This window comes from Talpa occidentalis, unplaced genomic scaffold (assembly GCF_014898055.3).
Source record: "Talpa occidentalis isolate TD23 unplaced genomic scaffold, MPIMG_talOcc4v2.1 talOcc4.15, whole genome shotgun sequence".
Classification (NCBI taxonomy): Eukaryota; Metazoa; Chordata; class Mammalia; order Eulipotyphla; family Talpidae; genus Talpa; species Talpa occidentalis.
In genome coordinates, this window is record NW_023601543.1 from 58,812,354 (window position 1) to 58,837,030 (window position 24,677).

The 24,677-nt window shown below is 43.6% G+C and overlaps 1 protein-coding gene across 1 annotated transcript; it reads right to left on the minus strand.

The window, feature by feature from the left end:
- Positions 1-226: 226 nt before the first annotated feature.
- Positions 227-24,677, minus strand: CHST7 (carbohydrate sulfotransferase 7). Its single transcript, XM_037512493.2, has 2 exons — positions 23,006-24,677; positions 227-783 (listed from the first exon to the last, which is right to left on the minus strand). Exon 1 carries the CDS (start codon positions 24,488-24,490, stop codon positions 23,036-23,038), a length of 1,455 nt encoding a protein of 484 aa, XP_037368390.1. The 5' UTR covers positions 24,491-24,677; the 3' UTR covers positions 227-783; positions 23,006-23,035.

A 24,677-nucleotide genomic window follows, 5' to 3' on the forward strand; every position in this document is an offset into this window, starting at 1 on the left:
CTTGAGATTTGGATAATTGGTATTATTCTTGAACACAAGTATAGTTCCCTTCATAGTGTTCATATTCCTTTCTATTTAGACTAGATTCTCCTTGAACCATGTAGTTGAGTTTCCATATAAAATCTGCTTCCTGGCCAAACAAAACAACACTAATTCTGTCATTAACATTACTCCAGAGTCAGTTAATAGTATAATTACAGAAACACCAGATAGATTAATTTGAAGAATTTGTATTGGTTCATTAGGGTTCTCCTAGCCCAGGAAGAGAAATTACTTTATTAAAATTGGTTTGGGGTGCCGGTGGGGGAGGTATTTGAAGAAGAGCTGGATGAGTCAGGTTTAAAACAATACCAGCCAGACCTTTTATTTCATATCAAGTAATTTAATCAAGACACACAGGACTGCACTTGGCCCTTATTCACATTGGTGTTTTGTCCAGACACCTGCTGATGGGAAATGATAGCAGATCACATCTCTTCTTTGTTCTGAAAGTGCCTTGTTGAAATGGCTCCAGCAGAGGCAGGTTCAGGCTGGGAACTAAAGCTCTTCCTATTTTATGGCCATAATTATCCACATTGCACTGTCACTTCCTTACTGGAAACTTCATTTCAACCAATGTGTCGGTCATTATTTAACAGCTCATGATATTCCTGCTCCACAGAATTGCACAGCGGTTGGTACCAAGTCAAGTCCCAGTCTCTTGACAGCGTGATAGATTGCCTTCACAGCACGGCTTCTCCAGTGCTGGGGCAACGCGCTGAGTGCCCGTTCATGGCGACTGACCTGGAAGGGAAGCAACAAAAGACTTTTAAACTTCAGAACACAGAAATCCACAGACAGAAAACTCTTTGAACCCCAACAATGTAAGGCCTCTTATATATGAAACCTATAATCTTCCTTATGCACCTGCAGGATCCATCTGGAAATCCACACCAAATCAATGTCTATCATTTCTGCCTTGTGAAGACAGGCCAGGTGAAATTGTCACCCAAGTGGTGTTTGGTGAGGATAAAGACAGGGGAAAGATGGGGGTCTTCTGTCAGCATGACTGCTTTCTGCAGCTGCTGCTTTGGGGTGCCTGTTGAGGAGAACAGAACTTTTTGAGATCTGCTGGGCAGAGTGGGGGGCAGAGCTGGGACTGAAGTTGCACTTTTAGGCACCAACCATGTTAAATCATCCATTCGTCACTTGTATACTTCTTTGAATGTGCAAAATAAAGCGTGCCAATAACGATTGGCTGGTTTTTTTTTTTTTAAAAGATTTATTTATTTATTTATTTATCTATTTATTTATACAAGCACTGGGTACAGTCAGAAGTGCGGGAGGGTGAGAGAATTCACCAGAGCCAGAGCGGGGAACAGAACAGGCAGATGGACCAAAATACACTGCTGAGGGGAGCAGTGGGCAGCAGGAGAGGTCTGCGCGCCATGTGGTACCCTCGCCCGGCGGCCGGGGATCGAATGGGTGCTGCAGAGGCTGCGGGCAGCTTCGCAACCCAGTGCTCACCCTCTGAGCCACTGGGGAGGCCCCACGATTGGCTCTTTTGTAAAACAAACTGTATGTTAATATAAGCAAGGAGTCCAAATTCCTACCTTTGTGGCATGTGAACTTTTTTCTTTTTTCACTAAAACGTGGCTTGTGGCAGGGGATGGGAGCTACAGGGGGTGGGCTGACTCTGGGTATGACTGTACTCGTTTGTTTTTTTTTTTAAGATTTTATTTATACAAGAACTGGGGTACAGGCCAGAAGCATGGGAGGGTGAGAGGATTCACCAGAGACAGAGCGGGGAGTAGAACAGGCAGACAGACTGAAAACACTGCTGAGGGGAGCAGCGGGCAAGACAAGAGAAGTCTGCTGAGCCATGTGGGAATCTCCCTGACTGGCCGGGAATCGAATCCGTGCTGCAGAGGCTGCGGACAGCTTCACAGCGCTGCACTCAACCCACTGTACCACCGGGGAGGCCCCTGTCTGTATTAGTTTTGCCACTAGTTTCCTACTTTCTCGTGACCCACTCTCTGACCCTGGATGGTTACCACATTTGACATGTTTTTCTATTGTGGTGAAACTCTCCTATCAAATTAACAGATCTATCGAAGCAGAATTTAAGAAAGAAGCACTTTTTTTGAAAGTATTTTTGAAAATTTTATTACATTGTTGTTCATTTTTATACAATACTTGATTTCACCCCTCAGGTGCCATCCCCTTAAATCTCCCACCACCGCATCATCCTTGAACCATCACCATGGTCCTTTGTGCTGCAAGAAGCACTTTTAAGATGATTAAAAATATGCAAGAAAGACATTAATCATTGAGGAAAAGCTAATTTCATTACTATCTAAATGCCTTTCTAGGAATCTTAGGTACTCTTTTAGTACAGGTTATTTATATAAAGAGCTACCATGTCAAATTTCAGCATATACTAGTTTAATAAAAACTAATTTCCAAATGGGCAGACTGCTGTTTCCAGATAAGATGGAGTAGAGGCATTCTCCTTATTTCTCCCACAAAGTTGAATTGAAATACCCAAACATGATACATAAAACAAAGATAAGACTTTAGAGGGTGGAGAAAAGAAGGCAGACTACCTGGTGGCTTGGGAGCTGAGAAACAGCATGGCTATGGGATTTTGGTGGTGGTGGTGGTTGGTTTGTTTTTTTTTTGCCTCTATAGCTTGGAATGGGCACTAAAGAAGCAACAGGCTTATGGTCACACACAAAAAAAGTCCCCAGAGAAGCCTATTAACCTCCAGCTAAAGGATAAAGAAAGGACCAGCTTAGAAAGACAGAAACCAAGCATCACACACACACAAAAATCCCTTCTGGTCAGCAGAGGTCTAGGGGATGCTAGAACTTCTGGAGTACACCCAATCAGGCCATAACCAGCAGTGTGAGTGGAGGCCTGCTACCATGAAAAACGTAAATAAAATCCAGAGATTCATAACACTATCCCAAATGTGCAGGGAAATTTCAACTTGAATAAAAAAGACAACAATGATGGAAGACAATGAGAACTTGCCAACTGAAAATTGCCAACATTGAGACCACACAGATTCTGAAATTATCCAAAAATGGTTTCAGGCAGCCATCATAAAATGATTCAATTAGCAATTCACTTGAAACAAGTGAAAAAAGGAATTATGGGTAAATATAAAAAAAACAAATGATTATTTTACAACTATAAAATACAATAATCAAAACTTTAAAAGTTCACTGGATGGGCTTAATAGAGATAGATGGTAAAGGATTAGTGAATCTGAAAATAGAACTATAGGAATTACCTAATCTGAACAACAAAAAGAAAATAGAGTGAAAAAAAGATGAAAAGAGCTCCAGGGACCCAGGGTGGTACAATAAATGATCTACCACTTATGTCATCAGAGTTTCAGAAAGAGAGGAAAATGAGAGTGAGGTTGAAAAACTACTTGAATAAATATGGCTGAAATTTTCCCAAATTTGGCAGAAGACACACTCAAGAACTCCAAACAAAAACAGAGAAATCCACACCCAGATACAGCATAAGCAAACTTAAGAAAAATGAAGACAAAGTCTTGAAAGCAACTAGAAGCACTGCTTCTGGGAACAACGATCTAAATGTGCTGTGGATTTCATATCTGAAACCATGGAGGACAGAAAGAAGTGACATGTTTCAAGTGTCGAATGAAAGTAACTGTCAACTTAGACTTCTATATTTCATGATCATATCTTTCAGGAATGAAGGTGAAATAAAATCATTCTCAGATGAAGGAGAACTAAGAGAATTTGTTGCCAATAGAACTGCAATGAAAGAACTGCTATGGGAGGTCCTTCCAACAAAAATGATAAAAGAAGGATATTTGAAACATCATGAATAAAGAACAATGGAAATGATAAAGTAGGAAATCCAATAGACTATTCTGCTGTGTTTTAAAAATTATATTTGATAGTTGAGGCAAAATTGTAATATTTTATGATGTGGGTCTTAATAGATGTAACAAAAACACAATTAGAGAATTGTAACGGGGACAAGATTAAAGAACCTAAGTGGAGATAAAGTTTCTACATGACACTCGAGATAGTAAAATGTTGATACCAGTAGCTGTATAAGCCAAAGAAACCACTAAAATAAGCATACAAAAAGATACACACTCAAAAACACTGCAAGTAAATCAAAATGAAATTGTGAAAATGGGTCAAGTAACCAACAGGAAGGTAAGAAAGGAAATGAAGGAACAAATCAAATTTTGAAAATGGCAGACTTAAGCCCTATAATATCAATAATTATATTAAGTATAAATGGTTCTAAATACACAAAAAGAAATTGGCAGAATGGATTTTAAAACGTGACCCAATTATATGCTGTTTACAAGAAATACATTACAAATACAAAGTAAAGGTAACAATGACATGCCACATGAACATTAATCAAAAGAAAGCAGGAGTGGTTATATTATCATCAGATAAAATAGGCTTTGGAGCCAAAAAAGTTACCAGAGACAAAGGAGGATGTTACATAATGGCAAAAGATTCAGCCAACCAATAAGATAGCAATCCCAAATGTGTATGCTGCAAACAACAGAACTTCAAATTTCTCCAGGCAAAATGGAAAGAACAGAAAGGAGATACAGCTAAGTCCACAGGTAGAGTTGGAAACTTTAATACCTTTTTTTAAACAATTGATAGAATTATTAAACAAAAAATCCACAATGATATAGAACTGAACAATACGATCAACCGAAGAAGACTCGATTGACATTTATAAAACACTCTATCCTAATAATAGCAGAAACATGTTCTTTTTAAACATCTATTGAACAGTCACCACACAAACCATATCCCAGTTCCTAAAACAAACCTGAACAAATTATAAAGAATTGAAATACTAGTAAAGTTGTCTGACCAGGATAGAATCAAGCTAAAAATCAAAAAAAAGAAAACTATAGACCAACATCTCTCATGAACTTAGATGCAAAAATCCTCAACAAAGTACTAGCAAATCAAATTCAACAACGTGAGAAAATTTGAATATCATGACTAAGTAGGGTTTATTCCACAATGTAAAGGCTGGTTTACTATTCAGTAATTCATATAATCCACCATATTAAAAGGCTAAAGAAAAAAAAATCATGTGATCATATCAGTTGGTGCAGAAAAGATATTTGACAAAATTTAATCCTAATTAATGTTAAGAATTCTCAGCAAACTAGGAAGAGAGAGACACATCCTCAACTTTACTTAAAAAATCTATATTAGGGCCTCCCCTAGTGGTGCAGCGGTTGAGCGCTGGGCTGCGAAGCTGCCAGCAGCCTCTGCAAAGCCGGTTCAATCCCCGGCCACTGGCGAGGGTCCCACATGGTGCGCAGACCTCTCCTGCTGCGCCCGCTGCTCCCCTCAGCAGTGTATTTCGTCACTCTGCCTGTTCTGTTCCCTGCTCTGGCTCTGGTGAATTCTCTCACCCTCCCGCACTTCTGACTGTACCCAGTGCTTGTATAAATAAATAAATAAATAAATAAATAAATCTTTAAAAAAAAATCTATATTAACTTAAATCTAGCCTCATTCTTTATGGTAAAAGAGTAAAAGTTTTCTCCCTAACATCAAAAACACATCAAGGATGTCTGCATTCACCAATTTTATTCAAATAGTATTAGGCATCCTCGACAATGAAATAACACAAGAAAACCAAAGCCATAGTGACTAGAAAGGAAGAAATAAAACTGTCCCTATTTGAGGATGATATGATTATACACATAAAAGATCCTAAGGAGGGGACTCCCTGGTGGTGCAAGGGGTTAAGACGCAACCTATGAAGCTATCAGCAGCCATTGGAGCACAAGTTTAATCCCCGGCCAGGGAGCTACCCACATGGCTCAGCAGACCTCTCCTGACTCACCCGCTGCTTCTCTCAGCAGTGTATTTCAGTCAGTCTGCCTGTTCTGGTCCCCACTCTGTCTCTGGTGAATCCTCTCAATCCCCACACCTCTGGCCTGTACCCCAGTTCCTGTATGTGTAAATAAATAAATATTTTTTAAAAAAGAAAATCCCAAGGAATATACAAAAAAACAAACAAAAAACCCAAACTACTAGAACAAATAAGTGAATTCAGCAAGTGTGCAGGTTATAAGATCAACATTTAAAAATTCATTTTATTTAGATAAATTAGAATTTAACATCTTAAGACCAAATTTGAAGTCCGGACCATTTATAATCACTCAAAATAGCACAATACTTGGGTATAATTCTAACAAAAGAAGTAAAGTCTTTGTATGCTGGAAACTGTAAAACATCCATAAAAGAAATCAGACAAGATCTAAATCAGTAGACATAACTATGACCATGCATTGGAAGATTCAACATGTTTAAGATGTCAATTTCCTGCAATTGATGAATAGATTTAATAAAATTCCTCTTAAATTCCATCAAAATGCTCTTTGTAGATAGAGGCAAGCTTATTCCAAAGAATGCATGGAAAAGCAAAGAAACTAGAATAGCTAAATCCTTTTTGGAAAAGAATAAAGTAGGAATAATCACTCAATGTTAAGATATATATGATTACAGGCCTCCCTGGTGGCACAGGGGTTAAAGTCTCAGCGCAGCATGAGTTTGATCCCTGGCCAGGGGAGCTAACCCACACAGCACAGCAGACCTCTCCAGTTGCGCTCGCTGTACCCCTCAGCAGTGTATTTTAGTAGATCTGCCTGTTCTGCTCCCCACTCTGTCTCTCACCCCCCCCATACCTCTCTCTGGCCTAACACCCCAGTTCTTGTATGCATAAATAAATAAAAATATATCTTTAAAATAAAAGACATATATGATTACATTAATCAAGACAGTGTAGTACTGGTATAGGGACAAACTCATAGACCAATGTAGCAGAAGCAGCCCAGAAACAAGCCTATATATGTATATGGCAACTGATTTTTGACAAAAGTGCAAAAGCAATTAATGGAGGAAGGACAATTTTTTCAATAAGTGGTGCTGGAGCAAGTACATATCCACAGGCAAAAAATAAACCTTGACCTAAAGCTCACACTTAATACAAAAATTAACTCAGAATGAATCATCAAATTAAATGTAGATATAGATAAGCTTATCCTACAATGTATAAGGAGAGGCAAAATTAAAAATATAAAACTTTTTCAAGATAATCAGAGAAGATCTTCAAGACCCTAGGGCTAGGCAAAGACGTTAGACATGATATCAAATTCATAATCCCCAGAAGAAAAATTTGATACATCAGAATTCATCAAAATTTCAGAATGTTTGATTTGCAAAAGATATTGTCAACAGGGTGAAAAGACAAGATATAGACTGGGAGAAAATATTTGTAATCACCTATCTGACAATGGACTTTTGTCTAGTATAAATAACTCTTAAAATTAAACAGTGAAAAACAATCCAATTAGAAAACAGGTAAAACACTTAAACCAACACTTCACCAAAGAGGAGATCTGCATGGCAAATAAGCACACAAAAAGATGTTCAACATCACCAGTCTTTAAGAAAATGCAAAATGAGAACTACAATGACATACCACTACACACCTATTAAAACAACGGAATACAACATAGTGGCAATACCAAATAATGGTGAGCATGCAGAAATTTGCTCTCCCATACAGTGATGGTGGAATGTAAAATCATACAACCACTCTGGAAAACAGTTTGGTAATTTTATGAATACTAAAACATGTTTGCCACATGATTCAGTAACTGCTCTCCTGGACATTTATCCCGAAGAAATGAAGATTTATGTCCACACAAAAACCTATAAGCTAATATTCATGGCAGCTTTATTTGGAATAGTAAAAAGTTGGAAACAATCTAAATCTCTTCCAGTGGATGTGTGATTAGACTGATATATCCACACCATGGAATACTACTCAGCAATGAAAATGAACAACAATGCAATAAAAATGCTTGATACATACTGAATAAAAAAGATCTTAAAAGGTTACAGATTGTATTATTCCATTTATATGACAATCTTGAAATAACACAATTATAGAGATGGAGAACCAATTAGTGTTTGCTAGGGAAAGTGGTGAGATGGTTGAGCTATGGGACTATAAGAGGAATAACACATGAGAGTTTCCTTGTGCTGATGGGACAGTACTGTATCTTGGTTGTAATGGTGTTTACACAAATCTGTACCTGCTAAAACCATATAGATCTATGCACACACACATACACACACAAATTGAGTGCAGGTAAAAACAGTTGAAATCTGAATAAGATCTGTAGATTGTACCAATGTTAATTTTCTGGTGTTCATATTGATCTACATAAGATGTTACCTTTGGGGAAAACTGAGTGAAGAGTGTACTAGACCTCTCTGTACTGTTTCTGCAACCTCCTGCGAGTTTATAATTATTAAAAAATAGAAAGTTTAAAAGATTCTCCTGTCACTATTTCTTGGTGCAAATATATCACCAAGCAATATTGCAATGGTGCAATATGTTAGGGTTCGGCTCTCCATGTGAGTTATTTTAAAGACCCAGAAACAACTCAGGATGGTTTTCTGTTGATGACTAAGCAAGTGATAAGTTGCCTGGTCAGTTCCCATGTTCCCTTAAATGTTAATGGAGAATTCTACCAACACAACCTTTGACCCATATGTACTCTAAATCCTTTCATTAAAAGTCTTCTTTAAAAGATTTTTATCAGGGGTTGTGGAGCTGGGGACTTGCTCCCCCTCCTCTCCCTTCCTGGCCCCCTCTCCCTGGTGGCTATTTGCTTAAAAGAATAATGAAAAGATTAAATAAATAGATAGATAAATTATTAATTGATTGATTAATTAATTAATACTTTATCTACCAAAAAAGCTGTTTTTCATTTAAGCTCAAATATTTCATCCTATCACTGCCAGTGCAGATGGGAAGAGAGCAGACATAGGAGCTCGGAAAGGGCTATTGCTCCCTCCATGGTATTTGAAGTACTCTTCTAAAGTCCTGTTAATCCCGGCTGGGTAGCCTGCAGGGAACAGGCGGCATCCTCACTAGGTTCTTTCTTTCCACTAGAAATGCGATTCATCCTCTCACTTCCGTCTCGAGTTCCGGAATGTCACTGGACCAGGGAAGGAATGCTCATCTACCTTCCAGTTTGGACTTTTTACAAAAATAAGATGACCAGGGAAGGCCTCACTGAAACTATAACATTTGAGCACAGCATATAAGAGAGCTACACTTGCAGATAATTTGAGAAAAAGCAATTCCAAGTGCAAAGTTCATCCTACTCTCCTTTAGTAAATGAATAAATAAGGTAACTCATTTTTTACCTGCTCTCCCTTCTGTTTTTCAGTTCTGGCTTCCATGGTGTATATAGTCTATGTACTTGACTACATAACACATACATTTATTTATTTGGTTTTGTCTGTCCCCCTATTAAATTGCAAACTCCATGAAGACAGAGATTTTGTCTATATTATTTATTGTTGTATCACCAGAGCCTAGAATAGTGCTTGGATACATAATAGGCATTGATAAATATTTTTGAGTGAGTGGAAAAAAATTAATAGTAAGTTTTGAAAGAATAAATGACTTAGAAGTCCTATACTTATTGACATGTTGTTATTACATATTCTTACATATTATACTTGTTATTACATATTATACTTCCATAGAGCCTGTAGCACCCAAGCAGACCCTAAAAAAAAAACTGTCAGCTAATTACCTATCATTTTTCAATATTTTGGGTTTGGTTTAAAACATAAAAATGTCCTTGAATTCTTAGTGTGATGATCCCCAGAATTCTTAAGCCCCCAAGGTCTTAGATATTGGATTAAGAATATAATTCACTCCATGTTAAAAATAATAGAAGGGACAAAGAAATGGAAAGATACTCCCTTATGGATTGGAGGAATTAACATTGTTAAAATGATTTTACCCAAAGTAATTTACAGATTGAATGGTATTCTTCAAGGAAATAAAGCAAATATTACTGCAATCTGCATGGAACCATAAAAGACCCCAAATAGCCAAAGAAATCCTGAACAAAACAAAAGGAATGAAGGTAGCATGCACCCAGACATCAAATTATACTGCAAAGCTGTGATAATCAAAACAGTATCATATTAGAATAAAAATACACACATTGACCAATGGGATAGAACTGAGAGTCCAGAAATTAACTCACACTTATATGGACAGTTAATCTATGACAAAGGAGTCAAGAGTATACAATGGAGAAAGGAAAGTCTCTTCAACAAATGGTGTTGGGAAAACTGGACAACCATATACAAAACAATGAAACTAGACCACTCTCTCACCCCATACACAAAAATTAACTCAAAATGGATTAATGACCTGAAAAAGACTTGGATGTAAGACCTGAAACCATAGAACACGTAGAAGAAAACATAGGCAAAATGCTCTAAGACACTGGCTTTAGCGATGTCTTTGGGGACTCAACTACAATAGCAAGGGAAACAAAGGCAAACAAAAAACAAATGGGACTACATCAAACCTAAAGCTCTGCACAGCAAAAGAAACTATAATTAAAATGAAAACAAAAAGGCCCTACTGAATGGAAGAAAACATTTACACATCACACATCAGACACAGGACTAGCTAATATCTAATATCTACAAAGAACTCAACAAGAAAACAACCCAATCCAAAAATGGGGAGAAGATCTAAATACACTTTTCCAAAGACATACAGATAGCTGTCAGGTGCATGAAAAAAATGTTTCTCATCACTGAAAACCAGGGAAATGCAAATCAAAACCACAATGACATGCCACCTCCCACTTGTAAAAATGGCCCATATATAAAAAACCAGAGACAGTATTGGTAACGGTGTGGAGAAAAAGGAACCTTTGTACACTGTTGATGGGAATGTAGACTGGTCCAGCCCTTAGGGAATATAATATGGAGGTTTATAAAAGTAATCCAGAAAAGATCTGCCATGTGATCCTAGGTATCTATCTGAAAAATATAAAAACACTAATTTGAAGGGATATATGTATTCCTTTGTTCACTGCAACACTGTCTACAATAGCCAAGCTATGGAAACAACCTACAAGCTCAATGACAGATGAGCAGATCAAGAAGATGTGGTATTTGTACATAGTGGAATACCATTCAGCAATAAAAAGGTGAAACTTTGTCATTTTCAATAATGTGGGTGGAACTGGAGGGGATTATGCTAAGTGAAGTAACTCAGAAGGAGAAAGACAATTACTGGATGATTTCACTCATGTAGAATGTAAAGAAACAAAGAACAGACCAAACTAAACCCAAACAAACCCTAGACATGTGACTGTAGAACTGAGTTACTAGAGGGGAAGGTGGAAGTGAGGCGGAAGGGGGAAGGAGACCCAGTGGACTGTGGTGGACTATGGTAGAGGGTTATTGGTACTTTTGTGGTGGGTGTGGTGGGGTAATTTACATCTGAAAGGGTGTGAGCCTATACCGCTAAAATACACACAGGGTTGTAAATCAGTGTTTTCTCAAGAAAATAATTAAAAATTTAAAGTTTAAAATTCAATTAAAGAAACAATCCAGACCTTATTTGTCTTAATATTACGGGGACCCTATTTACTTAGAGCTATGAACTATTCAACTTTGGGTGCATGTAGTATTTGAAAACTGAACACTTGATTCATCAACCAGCTGCAAAAACCGAACACCTAGCTTTTCCCTCTTTTCCAGCTGCTAGAAGTTTGACACTGGATAATTAAGTTTTAATTAACTAAACTGCTAAAATTCTTGGTTAAAACTATTTCCACCGGGGCCTCCATGGTGGTGTAAGGGGTTAAGTCTCAGCACTATGAAGCTGTCCTCAACTACTGCAGCACAAGTTCGATCCCCAGCCAGGGAGGTGACACATGTGGCACAGCAGACTGCTCCTGTTTCGCCTGCTGCTCCCCTCAGCAGTGTATTTCAGTCAATCCACCTGTTCTGTTCCTCGCTCTGTCTCTGGTGAGTCCTCTCACCCCTGCACCTCCGGCCTGCACCCCAGTTCTTGTATGCATAAATAAATAAATCTTAAAAAAAAAAAAACACAACTTTCTGCCTACCCAAAATCTGGGGAGAATGGAAATGTTTGCTACTACCTGGACCTCAGTGTATATACCCTTGTGGTCATTCCTAAGGCAGAACTACTTAAACAAAACAGGTCATAAAAATGGTCTTCGTGTAATTAATTTCCAGAGTTGTAGGAATTTGTTTGTTTGTTTGTTTGTTTGTTTGTTTGGGTGGGTGGGACCCTCGCCGGTGGCCAGGGATCCAACTGGCGCTGCAGAGGCTGCGGGCAGCCTCACAACCTAGCACTCAACCATTGCGCCACCAGGGGAGGCCCAGAATTTTGTTTGTTTTGTGAAGTATGTGCAAAGATTTTTAGTATGTGGCACTGACGTGTGAAGTCACTCCTTAATACTCAAATAATTCACAAATTTGCTTGCACTTTTAAAAACGGATTGTTTACTTACAAAGTCGTACTCCAATGAGTCAGACATATTTAGTCTCCCTTGCTACCGTTCCCTGAGTATTTAAATGACCGGCTGGGCCCTCAGTGTGGCTTATTGACCTACTAACAGCCTCCCTGCCATTTTCGTACCAGACCCTGGACTGCAATTGCCTGCAGCTGGCTAGGCTGAGGCTCTTCAGGATACAGTACAATAACTCAGGAAGACGCACGTAGGGTAAGGTAGACGTGCCAGGCTTTTCTGCCCTCCCTCCACTAGGATAGATGAGGGAACCCTGCGGTCCTGGATGCATGTCTGATGGCGGGCACCTGAAGGGGGTACACCTGGGCTGAGAGACTGAGTTTATAAGGGCGGCGTTGCCGGGACGCAAGCAGAAGCCGAGAGAACGCCAGAGAGAGTCCAGGTAGAGTGAGGATTTGCTGGGGGCTGGGAGGCCTCCTAGCCTCCCGGCCCCCCAGCGCCCCTGACTGCCGTATGCCTGGTGAACCTAAATAAAAGACCTGCAAAAGCCACTGAGGACTCTGACTCCTCCTTTACCGGGTCTGCTGGATCAGAAATCCTGCTCAGTGGCCCGTCCTGCCCCTACAACGCACTCTTAGCATTTTGATCATATTTTTCTTAAACTCTGGAGCTGGGATGGCGGAGGAGGAAGAATCTACTTCTGATTGGCCTTCACGTTTGAGAACAGAAGATTCACCCAAAGGCGCCCGCAGCTCTGCCTCTCTTGGTGGCCTTCCCGTCCACTTCAAGTCAGGTGCCCAGTCCTGGGCCTCCCAAGTGGAGCTGGGAACTTGCAAGGCACCTCATTCCCTCCATGAATTGTCCTTGTGGATTTGTACGCTTTCTGCTTTTCTTGGCTCCACCTCCGGAAATGAATGCGCCTGTCCCTGCCAGGTGAGGTTCCCGGGGTTTACCACCCAAAGCTACTTCACAGATGCTAGAAGTTGGTGCGGGACTCCGGCACTTGGGCTGGGGGAGCTGGGATTTCCGGGTATTCAGCAGGCCTGTTATCAAGGGCTGAATTACTTTCCAGGCCATTGTGACAGCCTTCCTCCTGGACCAGCTCCAGACCCCAGAGGGCTGAGCGAGGCTCTAAACCTCGTTTTCAAGGGCTACGTATTCCTGTGGGGTCTTCTCCAGCGTTACGACCCTGCAACCACCCCTGGGGATTCTGTCGCCATCTAAGCTTATCTGCTAAGCCAGGTTAAGTTTTTTTAACCTTCCTTTTTTCACCGCAAATCAGTGAAATGCAGTGCCAAGGAAAACGGAAACAACTGACAATGTTTCTGACAATAGAGCCATTAAGTTGGTTTTTTTTTTAAGGGAGTCTCTTAGGAAAAATGTTAAAATAATACTTGAAGTAGCAGAAATGTCAAAGTACAAGCATTCCCTCACTGTGACTGTCAAGCAACATGTACTAGGAAACATTTAGTCTGTACTCTAATCATACCCCACCCTCAAATAGCCCACAGAGCTACTCTGAGCAGCACTCATGTTATAAATGATTTCCAGACTTTTCATGTGAAAATTAAAGTGGCAGTGACCAGGGGTGCCTATGTACATGCACTAGTCAATAGTAGTTTCGGTTGTATTTAGTGCTTGACACAACTCTGGCTTCAGGTGAAAAGGGGAGTAAAAACAAAAATGAAAGAAACACAAACAAAATTCTTGCCTGGATTGCAGGGGGAGAAAGCAGGTGAAAAGCCACTTTCCTGGACCTGCTCACCTCTCCCCTACATTCAGTGAGAAGAAAGGACATGTTTCTTGGCCAGAACTCAGGGTAAAACCTCACTCCATGTGAACCATTAGTCAAGCCCTCAAGTCAGCAGCGCAGCAGTCAGGTGGTCATACCCCTTCCCCAAAGGCATAGAATAATAACCAGATTCCAATTTGATCAAACCCACTCCCAGCTACAAATTTCCCCAAGGTATTCGAGCCTAGTAGAGAACAAAATGAGCGCACTCCGAACTGGTTTTAATAAAACTTGGAAACAGTTCAGTTTGCCTTGTTGACTGTTGTTTTTTCCTTTCATTGAGCTGCCCTGAGATACAATTTTAATTGGCATACATAATTGCTTTTGTGAGTAAAGTCGTTCCCAACTCAAATAAAGGAACTGAGTCAGTATTTTCTAATATATATTTGACTGCCCACCTGCAGATGTTTGTCAGGGGTTAGTGAGAGCCTGGGGCTGGGAAGTGACCGGAGCTTGGACCTGCCATTCCGGGGGCCCTCTCAGGCGCTGCCAATGGAGTAGCTGAAGGTGGGGTTTGGGGGGTACTGGAACTGCCCCTGTTAGGGCTGCAGAGTGAGGCACTGTTTGCTCCACCCTTTCCTGTCGCTACTCACAGTGCAGTGTGGATCAAACGGCCCCAGGGCCAAGGGCAGCTTCGATCACCATGAGCGTTGGAGTGTGTAAGCCAGCTCTCCTCCTGGCCCCTGGGGTCGCCAGAGAGAGCTACACTTAGGAACAGGACGTGGAGTTTCCTGAGCTCAAAACTATTTCTCTTCCCCTCTGTTGAGAAGTAAGAATAAAATGAAATAAAATAAATATAAAAGACATTTAATAATGCTACGGGTTTTGTTGTTCTTTGGGAGGGGTTGCGTGTGTTTATTTTCAGCTAACCATCTCCTTTTTGCAAATCAGCCACTTTGCCATCTCTAGCTGGGGGTGGGGGTGGGGGAGGGAAAATGCAGAAGGGCAACAAAGTAACTTTTTTTGTGGTTTACAGAACCTGAAAAATGTACTGTTTTCCTTATTACATCCCTGTTGGTGATATCCTTTATTAGGGCAAAAGACAGCATCTACTTCGCTGCTCCTAGCATCGGTATACTTAACATATGCCCGCTCTGGGCTATTTGAAAGGAAGTCCTATTTTTAAAATCCTATCTTTAGTATTTTTGGCTTACTGTTCCCATAATCTCTCTGAGGCAGTAATGAGCCCTTTTTGGTAAATTCTGGTCTCAGTCGTGGGGAAGTGATCTCAAAGCCCTGGGCTCTTTCCCCTAATGTTCACCTAATCTGTATCTGGAAGGACTTCTCTTAGCCTCCCAGTTCACTGTGGGGGCTGCTCATAACTCTCCTCAGTTCGTCATCTTTACAAAGGAAGCACAGTCTCAAGCCCCTACCCGCTCCCCAGGCTTCACAAATGATTCCTGGATGTTCTATTTCAGACTTTCCATTAGGCTGCTTTCTTTGCTTCCAGCCCGCTGGTTCCCATGAGCCAACAATATTAATCACACAATATTAATCCCTCCGAGGGGCATGAGGATATCAAGCCAGGCTGTGGCTTCTTGCTGGCAGGACCGGAGACCGCTCTGTATCCTCGCAGCTACCCTTGTGCCTTCCAGCGCGCCTTTCAACACTCCTGTCTGAAGGTAACACAACATAAAGGGCTTCAATTTCATGAGGATAAAACCATGTCTGCCTCAGTGGCTATTTTCAGAAAGCGACTCCACAGCAATGTTCCTTGCTGCTCACATTCATTTCAGGGGAGGGGAATCTGTTCAGCTGGAACATGGTCATCACCGAAGTCAAACATGGTGCCTCTTTCATGGCCTCTTAACCTCCTATATAAAATATATTCACCACCACCCCAGGCTCCTGTTCTCAGCAGCCGACATGCTGGTCTTTAATATGAGCAAGGCCAGCTGCAGGAAATGTCACACCCCGCCATTGGCTTGGTGCCTGCGGGCTGAGGGGGGGCGGGGTGCAAAGCTGAAGGATCCCAATTCTCACGAAGATATCACTGAACTCTGCAACTTTTCTCTAATTGAAACAGCTTCCTGTTCAGCTCCCAAATAGTTCTCCACTTCCCTGTGTTCTTGAACTCGGGCCAGAGCTGTTTCTTAGCCCCCACTGTTCTTACTCTATACTGCACCTAAGCAGAAATATTCCTTTCAACAGAGCAAGTGCCTTTGGTTCTACCACAGAGCCAGAGGAGGAGGCGCCAGAAGCCCTCACAGAGAGAAAGGTCCACTTATTAGTCACCTTGTTGGACTGGAACTTCAGATACAAAAAAAAGCAAAAGGAGTTTAGGTTTTGTTTGGTCTCATTCTTGTTTGTGCTGTTCACGCAGAGAGCAGGCAGAGAAAAGCCACACACAGGGATTTTAAGCCAGCTGCTCCTAGAAGTTTTTAAAAAGCATCACTCCCAACTATTGATATGTGTATTCACGGGAAGAAAATCTCTGTCCAGACCAAAAAACTCTTTGAAAACCCTCTGAATCCTGCCCCAGCAACTGCAAATGCCACCTCCCTCCCCACCACGCTGACTAGAAAGAGGGTTCTCAGTAGCACTGAGAAAATATATGAAGGGTTAAACCTTGTTTACAATCAGCCTAATTTCCCAGTGATCGTGTCCCCAAACAGCTGAAGCTACAGCCAACAGGCACAATCCACTGCAAGAACACCAGGAAAAGGTAACAAGAACAAGCAGCTTGTTAAAATCAGATGTCAAAGTGTGGTTTTATAAAGGCACAATAATTTTTATTTCAAAATGTATCTAGCCCTTCAAAGGATCACAGAAAGGACACTTCCAAATACATGTGGACTGCAGACGGGCTAAAAAGTTGATTTCACCTAGCACCCTGCTTACCGCCACCTGAGGTGAGAGGCGAATCATTCACGGTCTGAGATGAACTATAGAGACAGAGAGAGCTAGGGGGCAAAGAGAAAGGATTCCCCACCCATCAGACTAGTCAAGATGAAAAAATTAAATAAAATTCATGTTTTTGAAAGGCTGGGAAACAGTCCAAGAAACAGATGGAAATAAAAGTTGGTGCAAGTTTGAAGAACTTTACCTTTCTAAATGTAAAAAGCATGTACCTTTTGTTACGAAAAGTCACCCAAGTATAGAAAATTTTCTTACAGATATACTTACATAGAGGTAAAGGATGCTATTAAAATGTAGCATTGAAATGTGTCATAACACATTCCTGCGATGAAACACCAGAGAGCCACTAAAAAGAACAGTGTATGGGAAGGGTTTCTACAGATTTCATTAGTTTTATTTCTGTAACATTTGATTCATATACCTTACAAATTACTTATCTCACTACTTGATTTAGTGAATGCAGACGAGTCATGGTCATTCACTATTTTCTTTTTTCATTTTTATTTATTTTTTTAATTTAAATATTTTATTTTATATAATTCTTACATCTTTTTTCATCTTTGCACAATGTATGTATTTTCATTTTGGTTATATTCCCCATACAATTGCATCTCCCCCCTATTTTGACTCTAGTCCTTCCTTCCCCGCCGCTCCCTCCACCCCCCCCCCCACGTAGTTTGTCTCTGGTTTATAGTTGCTTGTTGATTTTGATTTTTACTTTGTATTGATTAGTCTTTTTCCTGGTCTCTTATTTAGGTTTTCTAAATTCCTGCTGTGAGCATTCACTATTTTCTGAGACACTGTCACAAGAAATGGGAACAACTACTAGAAAATATTATTCATAAAAGATCATCAGAAAAATCCTTAGACAAAAAGTAAATAATTTATCATTAAGTTTAATTCTAATTGGTGAAAGATTTTATTATAATCAGCTGGTGTTAAGTTTAAAACCATATATCTTCCCCTAAACATTACTGATCCTTTGCTAAGGGGTGCATGGAGGAACTCAGCAGCACCTATGGCGTAGCTAGGTGTTGGAACATTCCATAAAAAAAATGGGAAGTAGGGCTTCCCTGGTGGTGCAGGGGTCAAAGACAGCACTATCAAGCTATCGCCAGCCACAGCAGCATGAGTTTGATCCCTGGCTGGCCGGGGAGCTAACCCACATGGCACAGCAGACCTCTCCTGACTAGCCCTCTGCTCCCCTCAGCAGTGTGTTTCAGTAGATCTGCCTGTTCTGCTCCCCACTCTGTCTGGTGAATCCTCTTACCCCCCACACCTCTGGCTTACACCCCAGTTATTGAATGCATAAATAAATAAATCTTTTTAAAAAAGGGAAATAATTTTGTAAGAATGTGATGAAAACAACCAGCAGCCAATTTCCTCAGACTTTCTGATTACCAAAAGTACATTCTATTTTCATCTAGAAATATAAGTCAATATTATAATATTAAGCATTTAGATCAAAGAGCACCTTATTTAACAGGGACAGAAATACTGAAAAATTGTCCTCAAAAGTGTCACTAAATAATATATGAAAAGAACAACATATCCTTATAGTTAAATGCAGTTGGTACTGGGACTCTTCAAAAATGGGTGCAATGCGTGCCCTCAGCTGCTGGCCAGGGACAGAGCAGGGAACAGAACAGGTGGACTGACTGAAACACACTGCTGAGGGGAGCAGCAGGCAAGACAGGAGAGGTCCGCTGCGCCATGTGTGTTGCTCCCTGGCTGGGGATCGAACTCATGCTGCAGTGGCTGCGGATAGCTTCATGGTTGCATCTTAGCCCTTGCACCAGCAGGGAGGCCCCTCATTCTATTATCTTCAAAGGCACATTCTGGAAAATCTCATCTTTGCCATCATATTTCTGGACCTTAATTAGATGATAGCAGAAATTTGATAGAGCAAAGTGCCACTATTGCCCAAGGATGATGGAAATGTAAATTGGTGCAGCCATTGTGGAAAACAGTATGGTGGTTTCTTAAAAAAAAATAAAAAAAGAGTTACCATATATCCAGCAATTCCACTTCTGGGTATTTCTCCAAAGGGAATGAAAACATTAACTTGAAAAAATATCTGAATTCCCATGTTCACCGAACCATTATTCACAACAGCCAAAACATGAAAGCAATCTAAGTCTCCACTGATGGCTGAATGGACTAACGCGGCATATACCATGGGATATCATGCTAAGTGTAATAGGTCAGACAGAGAAAGGAAAATACTGTATGATCTCACTTATGTGTGAAATCTAAAAATGAAAACATGCATTAAGCAAGTAACATTAAGCACAAAGCAGAACTCCCAGTAGGACCAAGAAACCTGGGAAATCCTCTTAATTCAACCTCCTTTTTTATTGGTTAGAATACTAAAGCCAAAAAAAAAAGAACATTGAGGGACTTGCCCAAGGTCAGTTGAGTAGTAACCAGGAGACACAGGCTCCGAAGCCTGGATTCCTGTCCCCTAACATAAAGCTGGTTTCCTACGACTGTGTTGCTACCTCATGGCCACCCCTCACTTTGCAGATCCTCCTCCCCTGCCTCACTCACCGAACTTTGATGAGTCTTGATTTTGCTCAACAACAAGTCCACTAACAACTGGGGGAGTCTACCCTGCGTGAGTAGTCAGAGCCAACTAAGAGCTCTAAGAATGTCTTGATCAAAAGCAGCACTAAACTCACAAGGGAGGGCCATCAAGATTTAGACATGGATGTGTTTTAAAAAACTGTTTCCACATCCTCCGGCCCTGCCACTCAAGTGCCCATCTATGTGAACACACACACACACACACACACACATACACACCAGCCCTTTAACTTGAAGAGAGTAGTTATACTGATTTGTAATTAGGAGTTTAAACAACTTTTGTTTAAATGTCTAACAAATGCCAATTCTTCAGCTGTCTGTGTGTAAGCAAGAGGGTCTCCTTTCAATGTTATTCATACCTCAGCCTTTTGGGGCACAGTATCCTGGTAAAAATGGGATGGCTTTCCAAATGCTTTGTTAGGGATTTGCTGGGAGCTGGTGATTTCTTTTTCTCCTTGGATGATTTCCTTAGAAAGAAAGCTTTGTGATTCTTGGCCCGCAGATTGCAGTGTACTTATCTCTTTGCTAATTTTATTCATCAAGCCTGTCAAGAACAAAGACTAAGGTGTCTAAAATGCCTTCAGGAATAAAATCTTGGGTCCTATCAAGGGCAGAGGGAGACATGTGGAAAAGGATAGGACAGTAGTGGATAGTATATGATGGATTATTAGACAAGGAGCTACAGACAACAAAGCACTGGAAGGAAAGCAAGAGGGTGATAAATGGAGCCATGTATAACTTAAGACATCCCTCCGTGCTCCATAATAATATCTAACATCTGCCTGGAACTTCATAGCTCCAAGTTCACTCACACAAATTACTGCAGTGGACAGTTCATTGCTCATCAACAGCCCTTTTGTCCCCATCCTGATCTTACTCTGGTGACAACAGTCCGGCCCAGAGGATGAACTGTCACTGATCCAAACCTGAGGTCCTGAACTGTGACTGTACAGCTTTTAAAACACCCCAGAGTCTGGACCCCACCCCAGACCAATAAAATCAGGATCTCTGGGGATGGGGTTCAGGTATTGACATTTTTTTAAAAGATTTATTTATTTATGCATACAAGAGCTGGGGTACAGGCCAGAGGGGTGTGTGTGGGTGGGGGGGGGTTGAGAGAATTCACCAGAGACAGAGTGGGGAACAGAACAAGCAGAAAGACCGAAGTACATTGCTAAGGGGAGCAGCAGGCGAGTCAGGAGAGGTCAGCTGCGCCATGTGGGTTGCTCCCTGGCTGGCGGGGAATCACACTTGTGCTGCAGAGGCTGCGGATAGCTTCATAGGTTGCGTCTTAACCCTTGCGCCACCAGGGAGGCCCCAGGTATTTCCATTTTTAAAAAGAGGGATTCATCATCATACCATAAAACTGGCATCAATTACGACATGCCGACAACGTCTACTCAATGCTTGGCACCCGAGGCTCCACCCCTTTCCCTTTCTAAGAGGAGACTGGGACAGACCTTTGGAAAACTCCTTAGTGGGTCAGTTATGTTATCTTTCCAGAAACCAGGAATACAAGCATTTTAACAGATCGCTTGTTTGGTGATAACATGGCTAAGGGTCCAATAATTCCAGCAGAAATGTGTGGGGAAGAGCTCACTCATCTAAGTATGAAAGCCCTAAAACTTGCTCCCAGGTGTCCCTCAAAGGGGCCTTCTAGACAGCACTGGGGTCTTGTTCCATAATCTCTGTCACCGGCAAGTTCTCCTCTCCATTCTCTCTTTCTTCACCTCACCCCAGTCAGTGCTCAATAAATGTTACTAGAAAAGTAAAAGTTTCTGGGAGCGTGTCAGTTCTTAAAAGCCGTAAAATGCTGCCGCTTTTGCCCTGAAGAGGTGCTCCCTCGGGCCTGTGGTCGAGGGCAAGGGACCATTATGCTATTTACATCTGTAAATAGAGGATTAGCAGATGAAAGGATGTTTTTGTTCAAATGTGACAAGTCACCCTGTGCCTTGCCTTCCTTGACTCTGGAAATCCGGAAAGAACACAGACTTCCCAGCAATTACAAAAATGGACTAAGAGAACCACTTGATTACGGGGAGAAAAAAACAGTCAGTTCCGAGATCACTCTGAAATCCTGGCTCGATTAACTACAGGAAAATCTATCTTCATTAGCATCTTCAACTTTGTCCTCAGAGCTTCTTCCCAAAGGAATACTGAATTACACTACAAAATAATGAATGGAAACTTAAGTCACTTCCGCCCTCCCGGCACTGCTTTTCCTCCTCCAGCGACTGCACAGTGCACAGGGCTGGACCCCGGCAACTCACACAAAGTTTGGGGAGACATGGTCTCTATTCACCCACCAGACTCCTAAGGCCAGCATCATACAGAATAAACGCTCCTTCAGCCCAACATATAGGTCAGACACTGAACACATGTTGAGATCACGGATGCCCCTACACTTGCATCTTAGGATGGAGGGTTCTTGGAGAAATAATAAAAGAAGGGGGAGTATTTTAACAAACCTCCTTCTTCAAAGCCAAAGCTGCTACTGCCAATTTAAGGTTCCATCTCTCCAACGGATGGGGACGGGAGGGGAAACCCCAGCCCTGGCGTCTTGTGGGTACTAGAGGAAGCTGACCAGGCAGATTTTGTGACCTGGCGAATAAAATATGGTCACATATCCCACGCACACCAGCCACCGGTGGGGAGCGGAGGTGGTGGAGGTGGGGGAGTGGGGGAGGGGACGGGAGGTTTGGGGAGGCACAGGAGCCAGGGGAAAGCAAAATATATTCGACCTCATTGCACCTAGAGGAAGACACAAACACGTACACAGAAACTGTTGCAGAGTGGTCTGGCTATGCCCCAAGGGGTGGTAACTCGGGAGGAAAGCCCCAGAGCCTGTGCATCAGAGAGACAGAGAAATATGAAACATATCAGGGGTAGGCAGGCTAAAAGTCAACAGCTTTCCACCAAACCTGGCCTTTGGCTTTCCCTTTGTCTGCAAACAGCATAAAACCTTTTCCCACAGACCAGATTGGCAAATTATCAACTTCAAATGGTGTCTGAAATCCTGCCCGTTTCTTGTCAAGTCCGAGTCTCAGGTTTTATGACTTTCAAACCTTCTCTACTCTCCTCCGACCTCGGGTGCGACTCTTCCCTCCCCCTGCGCCACCCTCCTTCTCAGCAGATGACCTTATGGCCTGCTTCATAGAGGGAACCGTGGAGTGCCAAGACGGGTTCCGCTGGCCATATTTAACTTCTCATCTCAACTACTTCCTCTGAGGAGGCAGGTGATAAACTGGAGATCTTGACGGTATCTCCCATATGCTACCCCAGCGGGGGTTTCCGACCTGGTGGGATGTGTTCTCACCGAGTGTGAGCTGGGCACGGCTTACCCCTCGCCTTGCAGGTTGGTCCCAACCACCCTTCCCTGAAGCAACCCTGCCTGGGACACTTTACCAGGATTTGCCCCAAGGGCACGGGTGGGGGCTACGTGTCGGCCTCGGTCTTCACCGGCATCTCTTCATCCCTGGGCGACTCAGTGTCTCCCTCTTCTCCGATTCGAGGGTAGCCTAGCAGACGCATGGCCGGGGCGCAGGCGGCCTCCACCTGGTGCACTTGCTCTTGGCTCAGGCGCTCGCGCCAGGCGTGCACAGCCTCGCGGGCATCGCGCGCGGACAGGTGGAAGGGCCGGTCTGCGCCGTAGGCTGTGCCGCGCGTCATGTTGAGCGCGAAGGCGTCGAGCGCGGCGAGTGCTCGCAGCCCAGCGAAGTGCAGCAGGCGGCGCAACTGTGCGCGCGGCTGCCGCACCAGGTCCTCGTAGTGCAGCCTCAAGTAGCGGCGCCGCAGCCAGGCTGGCGCACCGCGCGCGAACAGCAGGTCGCGCAGCCAGGCCTCGCAGATCACCTCGAGCGCGCCGGTCAGGAAGAAGTCGGCGCGTGGCGCGGCGGGCATTGCTCTGGACGGGCCCCCCGGGCGAGCGCCCACCCCTTGCGCCAGCAGCACGCGGTGGAAGCGGTCGCCCCGCTGGCGGGTGCGCAGCACCTGGATGCTCTCGCGCAGCAGCCCCTGCCTGGACTTGAGGCGCGAGTTGTGCACTGCCCGCGGGTCGCGGAAAAGCTGCACCACCTTCAGGTTGAGGCCCGGGTCGCGCAGCAGGGGCACCAGCACGCCCAGGTCGAGGAGGCGCACGTCCTTGATGACCACCACCGGGTACTTGCGGCACTCGGCCTCCAGGGCGCGTAGTGCCACGGGTGGGCAGCTGCGCTCGCAGGCGGTATCCTCGATGAGGCCGACCTCTGCGCGGGCACGGGGCGCGCCGGGGCACAGCGGCGGGGAGCAGATGACCTTGTTGGTTCTCCAGCGAAAGAGAGCGGCCGTGGTGAGATTGGCCGAGTCCGGGGGGCGCGCCGCGGGGTCCCCGGGCGGCGCGTACAGCTGCAGCACGGAGAAATCGCAGCGGAAGAGCGAGCGGAGCATGTCGCGCAGCGCGCCCTGCAAGCTCTCCGCGTCGCCCGGATACAGCGCCTGCCACAGATGCCACATGGGCTCGTACAAGTAGAAGACGTCCGGGTGTTGGTTAAAGAGCTCGCCCAGGAACGAGGAGCCGGTGCGCCAGGTGGCGTGCACATAGATGTGCTGCTTTTCGCGAGACACCGCCTCCCTGACGGCGCCGCTGAGATTGCCCGGGGACCCGGGGGGCTGGCCCGCATCCCCCTCAGCGGCGGCCCGCGCCTCCGCGCTCTGCTCGCGCTCTCCCGCGGCCGCGGCCTCCAGGCTCCACACTCCTAGACTGTGTCCCAGGCCCGGGCAGTGTCCGGCGCCCTTGTCCGTGTCGCGGCCGCCGTCCAGCACCGAGGGGATGAGCAGCAGCACCAGCGTGTAGAGCACCAACAGCAGCGCGAACTTGCAGTACTCCCGGCGCCGCCGCCGCCGGCCCTTCATGGTTCACCGGCCCCCGCAGTTCCCAGAGCGGCTCGGGCGCCGGTCCTCTCCCCGTCCCCCGGAATCCCGCCCCGAGTCCTCGCCTCCGGCCTCTTCGGGCCCCTCTGAGCCGGGAGGAGCGGAGCCACTGGGCTGTGCATCCACAAGGGGAAACTTGGGAGGCGGTGGTGCTGCTGGCTGCGCCCCG

What these genes read in the sequence shown, in the direction of transcription:
- CHST7 (XM_037512493.2), bottom strand. Translation starts at nt 24,490, where the DNA reads ATGAAGGGCCGGCGGCGGCGGCGCCGGGAGTACTGCAAGTTCGCGCTG.